This window comes from Danio rerio, chromosome 22, assembly GCF_052040795.2.
Source record: "Danio rerio strain M-AB ecotype USA chromosome 22, GRCz13ab, whole genome shotgun sequence".
Classification (NCBI taxonomy): domain Eukaryota; kingdom Metazoa; phylum Chordata; class Actinopteri; order Cypriniformes; family Danionidae; genus Danio; species Danio rerio.
Genome location: NC_141042.1, coordinates 41791553 through 41805000, shown reverse-complemented (window position 1 = coordinate 41805000; position 13448 = coordinate 41791553). Strand labels below are relative to the sequence as shown.

At 37.7% G+C, this 13448-nt stretch overlaps 3 protein-coding genes across 6 annotated transcripts in view; 2 read left to right on the top strand and 1 right to left on the bottom strand.

The window, feature by feature from the left end:
* nppc (natriuretic peptide C) overlaps positions 1 to 3903 on the top strand; it is a 5921-nt gene extending 2018 nt beyond the window's left edge. The window contains 2 exon segments of the mRNA NM_001109940.2: positions 1403 to 1701; positions 3472 to 3903. Of these exon segments, the coding sequence (NP_001103410.1) occupies positions 1403 to 1701; position 3472 (300 nt within the window). The 3' untranslated portion in view covers positions 3473 to 3903.
* The window catches only part of anos1b (anosmin 1b), a 347052-nt gene that overhangs the window by 305294 nt on the left and 28310 nt on the right, over positions 1 to 13448 (bottom strand). The window lies entirely within an intron of this gene.
* si:ch211-126j24.1 overlaps positions 9334 to 13448 on the top strand; it is an 89754-nt gene continuing 85639 nt past the window's right edge. For all 4 annotated transcript variants that reach the window (XM_087304679.1, XM_087304677.1, XM_087304678.1 and 1 more), the window contains exon 1: positions 9334 to 9638. In XM_087304679.1, the coding sequence (XP_087160805.1) occupies positions 9427 to 9638 (212 nt within the window). In that variant the 5' untranslated portion in view covers positions 9334 to 9426. The remainder of the gene's footprint in view (positions 9639 to 13448) is intronic.

Below are 13448 nucleotides of genomic sequence, written 5' to 3'. Positions count from 1 at the left end.
TTCTCAAAAAAGCCATTTAGGTTTAGCAAAGTTTGTTTAACAACCGTGTTCTGCACAGATTCCAGCTTCAAATACTCCAAATATGTGACAAGTAACATTTTTACAGTATATAAATTGTTTAAAATTTGTAAAATATGTGTTATAAAGTATGTGTTCTGCACAGATGTGAGTATAGTGAGTACTAATGGTGAGTTCTGAGCTCTGAAACAAATCAAAATATGGGATGATTAAGGTTGCTGCAGTGTTTTTAATGACTTTAGCGTTTTATTAGCAGCGTGTTTATGGTAGACTGCATTGAGTTCTGCACTAATGCAGAGTTTTTAATACTCCAAACACACAACATTTACATTCTGCATTGACTCTATAAACAATGCTGGGTTGTTTTACCCCGGGTTAAAAACTGTTGCTTAAAATTGATTGGGAAAAATGAACCCAATGTTGGGTCAAATAGGGACAAACCCAACCGTTGGTATCTAAAAGTGTTGCTTAAATTGTATTGAACAAATTAAACCAACGTTGGGTCAAAAAAAATGGACAAACCACTGGGTTAAAATAGATATTTAAATTTAATTGAAAAATAAATCCAACATTTGGTCAAATTTGGACAAAAGAAACAATTGGGTTAAAAAGTGTCATTTAAATGTATTTGGAAAAAATGAACCTATTGTTGGGTCAAAATTAACCCAGTGTTGGGTCAATTATGGACAGACCTAACTGTTGGTATTTAAAAGTGTTGTTTAAATTGAATTGAAAAAAAAATAATAACCCAATCATTGGTATCTAAAAGTGTTGTTAAAATTGTGTTGAAAAAAACCTTTGGGTTTGGGTCGAATACATTGGGTCGAATATGGACAAACCATGAGGTTAAAATAGTTATTTAAAATTAATAAAAAAATGAACCTAACATTGGGTCAAATATGGACAATCCAAACAATTGGGTTAAATGGTGTAATTTAAATGTAATTGAAAACCTCATGTTGGGTCAAACGTGGACGATCCCAACCATTTAAAATGGATTTAAATAAAATAAAAATATTTAAAAATAAGTTAACCTAAAATTGGGTCAAATATGGACAAAATCAACTGTTGGGTTAAAAAGTGTTCATTAAATTTTATTGACAAAATACCCCCGACATTGGGTCAGCTGTGGGCAAACCCAACTGTAGGATTAAAAGTGTTAAGATTAAAAAAATTAATCCAGTGTTGGGTCGAATATGGATAAACCTAACCAAATTGTTTTAATTGTTAAGTTTTATTAAAAAAAAACAACAACCCAACTTTGGGTTAGGACATCAGCCCAACATGTGTCAGAGTGTATAGAGTGAATCCAGAGTCATTATGAAGTGTCTGTGTGTCTGGTGAGTGTGCGCGTGCTGACGCTCTGTGTGTGTGTTTGTCTCAGTCCCTCAGGGTGCTGCTGGGAGAGGAGCTGTCTGAGTTCCTGGAGGCTGAGGACAGTCAGCGGAGGCTGGAGAACAGGGTGCGTCTGCTGCGGGACATCCGGACGGACACTCGGGCACGGGGCCCCTGGGCGCGGATCATGAACGAACAGCAAGGGACCCGCAGACACAGAGCCGGATCTAAGAAAGGCGGAGCGACAGCCCGGAGCGGCTGCTTCGGACACAAGATGGACAGGATAGGGACCATGAGCGGGATGGGCTGCCAGCCGTCCCACTACCACTCCATTAACAACCTCTCATGGTGAGCAGATCAACACACGGTCACATGACCACCGAAATCACACCGCAGATCATGACCTTTACATTCATGTAATCTCATTTGAACATCTCAGGATGATCTGCTGTGAAGGTGGACTATTCAGAGACCAATACATGTTTCACATTGTTTACAGACCAAGATTTTAGCTTCTGGCATGATTAAAACCATTGTTTGCCATTGGCACAACTATAGCAGCCGGCCATGTGTAGTGACCCTGTGGAGCTCCAGACCAACAGTTTAGTGGAAAGTGCACATTTATTTATTGGGCAGCTGTGGTTTTATGGTTTATTAGCACCCAGACGTCTCTTTCAGACAGCTTTCTCTTAGTTTAATCATCTCTTGACAGATGTAGTTCTTCTCTTTAGTGACTTTTATAATGTTGTGTACATTGCAATATTTAAGGCAAACCTGTTCTAATTAAAGCTTCACATTCTCCTCTTACTGTTGAAATGAAGAGCAGCGAAGATCAGCCCAAAATTCAACCACACTGTAAAAAAAAATCTGTAATATTACGGTTTATTTTTGGCAGCTGGGGTGCCGGAAATTAGTTTTTTAAATAATGGCATTAAATTGCAAAAATTTACTGTAAAAAAAATGGATATTACATTACAAAAATTTACAGTGAAATAACAGACAATTAATTAAAATAATTTACAGTAAAATAACGGACATTAAATTACAGAAATTTACCATAAAATAACAGACATTAAATTACAGAAATTTACCGTAAAATAACGGGTATTACATTAAAGAAATATACCGTAAAATAACGGACATTTAATTAAAATAACTTACAGTAAAATAACGGACATTAAATTACAGAAATTTACCATCAAATAACAGACATTAAATTACAGAAATTTACCGTAAAATAACGAATATTACATTGAAGAAATATACCGTAAAATAAAGGATATTAAATTACAGAAATTTACCATAAAAAATGGATATTACATTACATTACAGAAATTTACTGTAAAATAACATACATTAAATTACAGAAATTTACCAGAAAATAATGAATATTACATTATAGAAATTTACAGTAAAATAACGAATATTAGATTAAAAAAATTTACTGTAAAATAATTGATATTATATTACAGAAATTTACCAGAAATGTCAATTTTTTTTGGGGGGGGGGGGGGGGTTACATTTTTTTTACAGTGTATGAAACCTCCAAAACTAAATTGGCTAAAAATACTGCCAGGTTCCCACCATACGTGATTGATTCAAATTCAGTACGTTCATGACAAACGCATTGTGTATTCTGTGTCGTTGTCACGTTTGCATTGACGACTTGCATTTTACTCATTTTACTAACGTATTCAGTTTAAATGGGGAACTATTAAATTCTAGATTACGAAGCTTATGAATAAATGTCATATGAGGAATCAAGAATAAAATTAAACAACATCTGTCTCTTTAGTTTTATTACTAAAAGTTTGAATCACACAAAATCTGCAGAAAATTACTCTTGTTCGAGCCCCTCCCCCAGAGACAGTCTATAGTGACCGCTGATTGGCTCCTGTACTAGAAGGCGGGACTTCATTCTTCATATTGACCGTTACACTTTTCCCCATTCAAAACTATACAGGTGACACGTCTTGTGTATTCTAGAGTCTTTGATTAACGTGCATCACAGTGTGTTTGTGTTTTCATGTGAACGGAGATTTATTAACAATGAAAGCAGGGAGAACTCGTGTACATGTGGAAGTGACCTAATATGTTTGAATCTGCTCTTTCTTTCAGAGCATCACAGACGTCATCGAGTGCGGATATGACAAACTGAGCTGCTTCTCTATGAGGGAAAAAAAGGCAAAAAACTGAGACTAATGGTACGAAGAACCACTAGTGGACGATAAGACGGACAAAAATCATTCAAACAAACAAACAAACATATGTATAAAGAAACACTCACGGCGGACCATGACGAGGATGAGGAAAGCTGTATATTGCTGCTGCTGCTGCTGTACATTCATGTATTTCATTCTGGCATAAATGTATTTATGTTTTAAAAACTATTTATATGTTTATAAAAGAGATATTTATAAATATCAGTTTTATTTATGTAACATTGAAATGAATGCAAAATGCAGGTCAATTCTGTTTGTAACTATTTTGTCTCTAATAGTTGTAAATGTTTTAAGTATCATTAAAAAATGCACAAACGCAACAAACGAAGCAGAATTCTCCAATCTGTACAATTCACCAGACTAAAGAGCAGACTATCTATCTATCTATCTATCTATCTATCTATCTATCTATCTATCTATCTATCTATCTATCTATCTATCTATCTGTCTGTCTGTCTGTCTGTCTATCTATCTATCTATCTATCTATATATCTATGTCTATCTATCTATCTATCTATCTATCTATCTATCTATCTATCTATCTATCTATCTATCTATCTATCTATCTATCTATCTATCTATCTATCTATCTATCTATCTATCTATCTATCTATCTATCTATCTAATTTGTCTGTCTGTCTGTCTGTCCATCCATCTATCTGTTTATCTGCATGGTGAATGCTATCTGTTTTCTTCCTACTGGACACAAGAGGGCGCCGTCGGACATAAAATCCAGGGGAAAAGATTTTTCAGGACAGTTTGTCTCATATTGCTTAGTTGTTTAGTTTTCAAAACAATAAGTTTAGATCTCTGAACATTTAGCTTGTTGCTCACTTCAGAGTGGCGTTTCTTAATTATTTAAGTGAATTGCAAAAGCTTTGGCACATGTGCAAACAGTAAGTGCAATTGCCTGGAGTTTGGACAAAAAGTAATGGCATATGACTGGATGATCACCACTGATGAGTCGAATAAACCAGCCTAGGCAGGTTGGCTGGTTTTAGCTGGTCGACCAGCCTGGTTTTAGAGGGGTTTTGGCCATTTCCAAGCTGGTTTCCAGCCATTTCCAGTCTGGTCTTAGCTGGACAGGCTGGGAGATGACCAGCTAAAACCAGCTTGACCAGCCTAGCCAGGCTGGGAGCCCAGCCAAAACCAGCCAACCAGCTTAGGCTGGTTTAAGCTGGATTTTTCAGCTGGGATGTCTGTTAAATTGGTAAATGACCTCTAGTTGCAAGTACTGATGTGTGGTCAGTGGAGTTAAGTAACTAATAACAAATACTCAAATGACTGTATTAGAGTAGTTTATATCAGGAATTGTAAATGTGTACTTTTACTTTCCCTTGAGCACTTTTTAGTGTGGTATTAGTACTTTTACTCCACCACTTTACTTCAATCTGCAGTTACTATTGTATTATTTTTTGAGTCTGGGGATTAGAAAAGTCAGTCCTGTGATTCCTGTCCAATCAAATCACAGAAGTAAGGAGGTAAATCAAAATGTGTGTGTGAATTTGAGTGTGTGTGTGGGGGTATTTCCTAGTATTGGGTTGCAGCTAGAAGAACATCGATACATAGTATAACATATAGTGCACTGTAAAACCCAAAAAGTTAAGGTAACTCAAACCATTTGAGGAAGCCGATTGCTACAAATCATTTAAGTTCAAAACTAACCCTAATGAGTGCTGTGAACTTAATCTGTTTGAGTAAACGAAGCAATTTGAGCACAGTAAAACTCAATAAATGAAAAGAACTCAAACCAACTGAGCACTGTAAACTCAATAAGCAGGGCCAGACGGAATCTGCGGACATTTTTGCTATTTCTGCAGAGAATTTTGGTAAAAATCTGCGGATTTCTGCGAACTAAAACCTTAATATATTAAATAAAAAGTAATAAATTACTGAATAAAAACTGAATAAATTCATATTTACACATTTACTCAAGTAAATAAATAGAATTAATAATGGGCTAGAAATCTCCAGAAATCTGCGGAATTCTGCGGGCGCAGATTCCGTGTGGGCCTACCAATAAGTTAAGGCAACTCAAACTGTTTGAGGAAACCATTTTACAGTGTTTCTCCATTAGTTTGACTCATTTTTTGAAACAGAAAGTACATCCTCAAAATTCTAAGATCATTTGGCAAAACAGTGTTACAGTTCAGCACAACACTTGCAAAAGCTCATACCTTTCCCAAAACGGTTCACTCATGCATCAAAACTCAATTTCCTTCTCATTTAAACCGTCAGTGCCCCCAAAATGCTTCGTCCCTTTGGCATCGTGTAAGCACTGCAAGTCAAAATGTTCAGATGCTTTGTCAATATGGCACAAGACCACTAAAATATCCATCATGTCCACCTTACAGCCGTTCACTGACCATGGGTACTGTTTTTGTCTAGCTAACAGAATACAAGTGTGTATACAACTGAAAATAAGAAGTAGGATTTTAGGGTAAGAGTGTAGCCTCCGAGGTTTGACGTCACACACTGCACTCACACTGCCAAGGAAATGCCAACTCCTTTTTTTATAAAGTAATGATCAACCACACACAAAGCAACATATCAGAGCAAACAGAGTAAAAATCTGTGATAAATTGTTCTCAAATGCCAAAGAGCACTGGCACAGATCTGGTCCAGAGTTTTGCTTTCTGGATGGTATGATCAATCCCATGCGCCATTTCATTTTCCATTTCAGCTCTGTAATATATCTATTAATGTAATCGCCGTATAAATGAACAACTACAGTTCAGTGAATGTTGAATGTTAATGGTAAAATCACACACTGCGGCATTAATATGCAGGTAATGCAAGAGCAATTTGTCAGAGCTTCAACAGTAATTTGCAACTCATTATTTTTCTCCGTGAACTGCAGAGACAATATGTGTGATGCATCTCACCAAATGCCAGGGTCTGTTCGCAAGGCGTGAATATATGAGTCACTGGAGTGCAAGTGTACATTACAGCATTTCACACATGACAGGGTTTACATTTGAAATCAAACCATGATTGCTGGATCGTTTGCCTGCCCTTCGCTGATTATCATTGCATGGCAGTCTGTTATTTTAGTGACATCGAGTCATTTACATTTATAAAGAAAATGCTGAACAAAACAGACTGGGATTGATTTCTTTACCAGATTGAAGGTGCAGTAGGTGCCAAAATGCTATCAGCATAATATCTTCGAATCATAGTCCCTCACCTGCCATCCAAATCCATGCCAAGCTAGTATTTTAATGATTCTCTAGCATAATGTCTAAATTAATAACAAAGCAGACGATTTTTCTCACATTTTAAGATTATAAGGCTGCACAGCATGAAATACCATCAGGAGTCTACAGAGATTCCCCATTATTTCTCTTTTTAGTCTGGATTTCACAATAATTAACCCTGAAAAAGCCAAAGCAGCGCAATCACTACTAGATTGTGGTATAAAAACAGCACTACAACAAACAAAAGAGGAGAAGATATCGAAATGATTTGTCATTTACCTGTTCTATAATGATTTGTTCAGCTGTAGATTGAAATTTACTCTGAAGCTGCCTTTCCACTGCACACGAAATTCGGACATGACTGTCGGAATACGCCCCCCTGTGGCAGTGGCACAGAATTTTTGGTTCTGACGTGCACCATGGGAGAGAAGCTGTTCTTGCAGTGTCTGAAATGAAGGAGAGCAAAAGCAAGAGCCTTTATTCTCTGTGCGTTCACCATTGAATGAATGAATGAATGAATGAATACTGGAAACTTATAGACCGCTAAAAATATTGGAGGGAATGTGGAGACAACATTAAACATTATATTTTTATTACTTACATTTAGGAACAGAAGTGTTTTTGGTTAATATGGACTTTTTTTAATTCAAAAAATACAGTCGGTCGCATACGGTCTGGTCACAGGAGTTCAAATATTTCAACAAATCTGCAGCTCAGTTCGGATCCGAATTTTCAGCATACAGAGATGAACAGAACTCCATGCAGCTCCTGGACATTTCCTCTCCATTTGAAATGAATGACTCCCGGTCATGTGCAGTGGAAAGGAGTCTTGAGAAAACTCATGCTGCTTCCCAATTTGCATACCGTCCATCCTAAATAGAGAAATTCCATGCAAATGTTAACCTTGCCATAAAAACAACTAAGGTTTTACCAAAATAGTGAAACCCTTTCAAAGTTTTTTTGTGTATGCTTGTTTTACCCTGCTCAAAAATCCAGCTTAAACCAGCCTAGAATGGTTGACTGGTTTTAGCTGGTCAACCAGGCAGGTTTTAGAGGGGTTTTGGCCATTTCCAGGCTGTTTTCCAGTCATTTCCAGCCTGGTTTTAGCTGGACATAGCTGGTTTTGGCTGGGCTCCCAGTCTGGTGGCTAGGCTGGTCAAGCTGATTTTAGCTGGTCATCTCACAGCCTGACCAGCTAAGATCAGGCTGGAAATGGCTGGAACCAGCCTGGAAATGGCCAAAACCCCTCTAAAACCAGGCTGGTCGACCAACTAAAACCAACCAACCATTCTAGGCTGGTTTAAGCTGGATTTTTCAGCAGGGATACAGTAGCCTACTGTAAAAATACTCAAACATGCCAATGTTCTAACTAATTAGATTTGATTTACAAAAGTCAAGTGGCAATTTCACGTCCGTCACATCCACAACGGAGAGACGGCACATCCACAACAAAGCTTTTTTCCTCATATACAAAAATGTCAAATAAAATAATATGAATCAATTTGTTCAGTGAGCCAACTCTTATCCTTTTGATTAGCATTGTTTCTTTAGGGTTGTGCAGTTTAATTCACAGAATTTCTATGTGCTGTAAACTTGCAGACTTTTTGGTCACATCCAGAACGCATGCTTATTTTCCTCATGTAAAGTGTAAAACATGTTTATAGATTGATATTTCTGCCCACATAACTCCATGGTTAGTTATTTTTGGAAAATATAAACAGATGTTTCAATATACTTTCTCTGTGAATTTGAGTTATTGATGTCACGTCCATAACGCTGGAATTGCTCAATAGTCTTCCAAAATATAATTAGTATGTCCCAAACCATATGGAAAAGAGTATGCCAAAGGTGTAGAAGCGTCCCTACTCTAACCGCTAACATTGCTCACAAAGTGCACGTTGGACGTGAATTTGTTTAGAACTACAAGCTTGGGTAAAAAGTGTAAACAAACTACAAACATGGCGGACGCGCTAGACCAACCGTCAAGTAGAGAGGCTTCGGTAAAGTTGTTGTTGAATGGCTATTAATTATCATCTAGCAAACTGGAACATGTTTCAACCGCATTCCCGTGTTATATTTAATCTATAACAACAATGTGAATTTATATCAGAATATGTTTGGACAAGACCTGAGGCGATTATTTGCATAAATGACTCGCGAATGCGAGATTAACATTATCCTGCTGCTGCTTCTCTAAAATAAGGTAACTTGTTTAGTAGCTTAGGTAATTAAATATGAAAGAAATGTGGATGTATCGATATGATTGACAGGGGACGCAAGTTAACTAAACTGTGGTATAATAATTTGTCATTTTTTGTATTATTTTCCTATTTTACATCTGTACTCATACATCCAATATTACGTTTAACTGTTAAAACTGCTCATGTAACTGTTATGTTCGCGAATCGGTTGAACAGAATCATTGTGGAGAGGATGTGGAGCGCCAGTGGCCTACTGAACTGAACTGAACCAAAAGAGTGCCCGTGATTTAGCGCCCTCTCTCGGCCGAGCGCAGCGCCGCATCTGCTCCACATTCTCCTCCGAAGCTCCGCCTTCTGACCATCGCAAATCTGGGTATGTGAGAAATGAGAGGCAGCCGAAATCCGTCCGGACCCACTGCGTGAACACAGAGGTCCAGTCCTGCTCAGAGCCAGATGATGGCCGCGGCTGTGGAGAGAGGAGGGGTCCGGGCCGCCTTCCTGAGCCCGGGCGGCGGTGCACCCGCTCCCGCAGCCGCCGCCGCCGCCGCGCCCGCGGGAGGACCAGCCATGGCCGGAGCCCCGGGATCGGCTCCCATCATGCCCGTGCCCATGAATTTATTCGCAACGTGGGAGATTGACCGCTCATCACCAAGCTGCGTGCCGAGGTATGAAGCGATGAATGCTATTGTTCATGTGTGTGTAAATAACAGAGCTCAGAAACTGCGCCGTGCATGGCTTTAACTCGCGCGTGTTATGGTAAAAGAGGTCAACATTGATCTATGCGTGCAGTGCTCTACTAATATGAAACATACATTGTTTGATGGACACTGGTGGACACAAGTGACAGAAAAAAACATTACTGTGGATGTTTTGGTCACACGATTCATGTAATGTTGTGATGCTGAAACGCTTCATGTGCAAACATAACGGCGGACTGTGTGTGTGTGTGTGTGTGTGTGTGTGTGTTTACACAGGAATGCGTTTGGTTTGATTATGATAATCTCATGTTTTTTTTGGTGTCATATGTATATAAACACACCCACTGAAGTTGAAAAGCATTGCAAACACACACACACACACATAGGACATCGGGTTTGGATCGGACTTTAGTTGACCTGGAAACTGTCTTGTGGGATCAGCAAAAAAAAATTCGGGGTACTCCATTTATTGTTTTCTCTATATGTCTGTCGTGTTTACCTCATTGCATTGCATTACAGATCATTTAATTGCAACTTTGCAAATGCTTGTGATTGTTTTGGTTTCAGAATGAAGATTAGGGATGTTTTGTTAACTGCATGGAAGTGTTTTGCATTCGCCATAGTCGATTTAATACAAATCTGCTATGTGTAACATGCTATATATAACATGTATATAACACCGGCCTACATATTACACAGCCTACACACTGTAAATATATCTGTTAATTAACAGTTACTGTATTTAATGAGGCGGCGCAGTGGGTATCGCTGTCGCCTCGCAGAAAGAAGGTCGTCGGTTCGAGTCCTGGCTGTGTCAGTTGGCGTTTCTGTGTGGAGTTTGCATGTTCTGCATGTGTTCATGTGGGTTTCCTCCGGGTGCTCCGGTTTCCCCCACAGTCCAAACACAAGCGCTATAGATGAATGGAATAAACTAAATTGTGTGAATGAGAGTGTATGTGTTTCCCAGTGTTGGGTTGCAGCTGGAAGGGCATCCGGTGTGTAGAAACATATGCTGGATAAGTTGGCGGTTCATTTCTCTGTGGCAACCCCTAATTAATAAAGGGATTAAGCCGAAAAAATTGAATGAATGAATTTTATGATTTACAGAGTAGGGCTGCGGGATATTGTAAAAATCTAATATTGCGATATTTTTTATTCTGCGATATACATTGCGATATAAATATCATTTCACTAGATGCACTCAAAAAATTATGTTTGCTGTTTGTTCAAGCTACTGATTTAAAATGAGCTGAAACAATATAATTCTGGAGATTGTTTAGACATCATAATTGTTTCATGTTCAACCCACTTAAATTTATATAAAAAAATAATAATAAATAAGTGAACTTAATTCCTTCATGTTGTCCCAACTCAAATACGCGTTTTTTTACAGTGTCAGTTTAATAATAGTTTGGAAAGAATTCATATAGTGAAAACCCTAAAAAGTTAAGGTAACTCAAACCATTTGAGGAAACCGATTGCAATAAACCATTTAAGTTCAAAAACTAACTCTAATCAATACTGTGAACTTAATCTATTTGAGTAAATGAAGCAATTTGAGCACAGTAAAACTCAATAAATGAAGAGAACTCAAACCAACTGAGTACTGTAAACTCAATAAGTTAAGGCAACTTAAACCATTTCAGTTAACCAATTGCAACAAACCATTTCAGTTCAAAAACTAATCTATATGAGTACTGTGAACTTACTCCATTTAAGTTGAATTAATGAGCTATTTCATTAACTCATTACCTTCAACACTGAGTTCAAAACTCTTTTCAAATGAGTAGAATTAACTCTCAGCCGATTTGGACTGCACTCATTTCATTTGATAAAGGTGACTGTTGGGTTTTACAGAGTAGTTTTAGATTGATTGGGATGATTCTGTAGGGGAGTGCATTAGTATAATAAACAGTCTGCAAGCAGATACTTTCAATAGAGACGAATAATATAAAAATGAAATAAACATCTTAGTGTTTTCAGAGGAAGTCGAAATGCATTCAGATGTGCAGTAGTTGAATAATTAAATGCAAAATAATTACGGTTTTGAAATGTATCGTGGGATGTTGATCTCTGCTCGGTTGAATGTTTGATGATGATAAACTCAGCTGTGCATTTTATTACTAGCCTAATACTTTAGTGGTTTGAAACACTATTGTATAATAAATAATATATGGAGAATTAAGTCTGTAATCTAGGCAAGGCAAGGTTTATTTATATAGCTCGTTTCATACACAGTGGTAATTTAAAGCGATTTACATAAACAAGAATAAAACAAACCAGAAAATAAAGTGATTAAAACAGATGAAAACAGATTAAATTGTGTTAAAACGGGTTATAAAAGAATAAAAACCAAAAGAAAGACATACTGTTTTAATGCTATTTGTGCGACGCAGCAAAGTGCTCATTCAGTAAAGGCCAGTCTTTTGAATGTGCCTAATGTTGGAGCACATCAGATCATTTCTGGAAGCTGATTCCAGCAGCAGGGGGCGCTGTTAGTAGTTGAAGGCTGATCAACCCTGCTTTGAATGAACTCTTGGAATTTCTAATTTACTTGATCCCCAAGATCTGAGTGATTGTATTCAGTGAGCATATCTGTGATGTTTTGAGCTTCTAGGCCATTTAGTGAATTATAGACCTTTTTCTTGGAACGCAAAATTACCCATGATGCTTTGCGTGTATGCGCAAGGAGAATGCGAAGAACTCCCAGTCGGCAGCTGATTCGTGTAAACAGTCACATTTGGACAGCTTTGACACGATAGTTTTAATCTATTTTACCTGCTTTTATCCTCTTTGAGCTAATACTGTTGTCCATCCAAAATATAGGCGAGTGTCATTTCGAAAACACAGAAAAACACAAACCGTGGTGAAAACAACACACGAAATAAAACACAAACGGCTCACGATTAGAATGAACAGCAAATCAGCAGCAGAGGATCAATAACAGACTTTTATTGCTCATTTTTGAAAATTGCACGACTTTTATACCTGTTAAGTTTCATGCCAGTACTCTGGTTTGCTCTCTCTCTCTCTCTCTCTGTGTGTGTGTGTGTGTGTGTGTGTGTTAAAGAGCCGCTGAGCTAACAGCTGACAGGCGGGGAACGCACACACACACTGTATTTCTGACGGCAGACACGTGAACTAGGAGAACGTTTTTCTCGTATTTCTGACGCGCTTAAACCACACGTGACAGATCATAACGGCTTTAACAGACACATTTCTAAGTTGTGTGTCACAAAAACACTCTGTTATCCATTAAAAGCGTAATTGAAACCCATTTTCGGAGCGCAAATTACCAGTTGTACACGCTGTGAACGGAAGTTTTTAGCATTCTACAGGAAGAAGCTGGTCGCTATGGCGCCCTCCATGCAGCAGCCATGAAAAAGGTTTATAGAGCAGTAATAATACGTTAAACTCTATTCCGAATGTAACTGAGAGCCAGTGTAGAGACCTGAGAAGAACTAACTGAGAATATACTGGCAGCTTATTACAGTGCTATTGCATCATAATCTAAAGCACCAACCCAAACAATATATCACTTTAAACAGTTAAAAATGTCAATAAAAGTTACATTTTTTCAAACTTTCCTACATGAAAAGTTGGAGGAAAGCTTAAGGTCTCATAATGAAAATAAAAACATAAATAATAATAATAATAATAGCAAAAATATGAATCACAAAATATCTAAATTTGTAAATTCTGAACAACCTAAAAGAAGCTACCAGTAGGCGTGGCCAACCATCGCCATTTTGTTCGCGCCTCATTACATCAACCAGG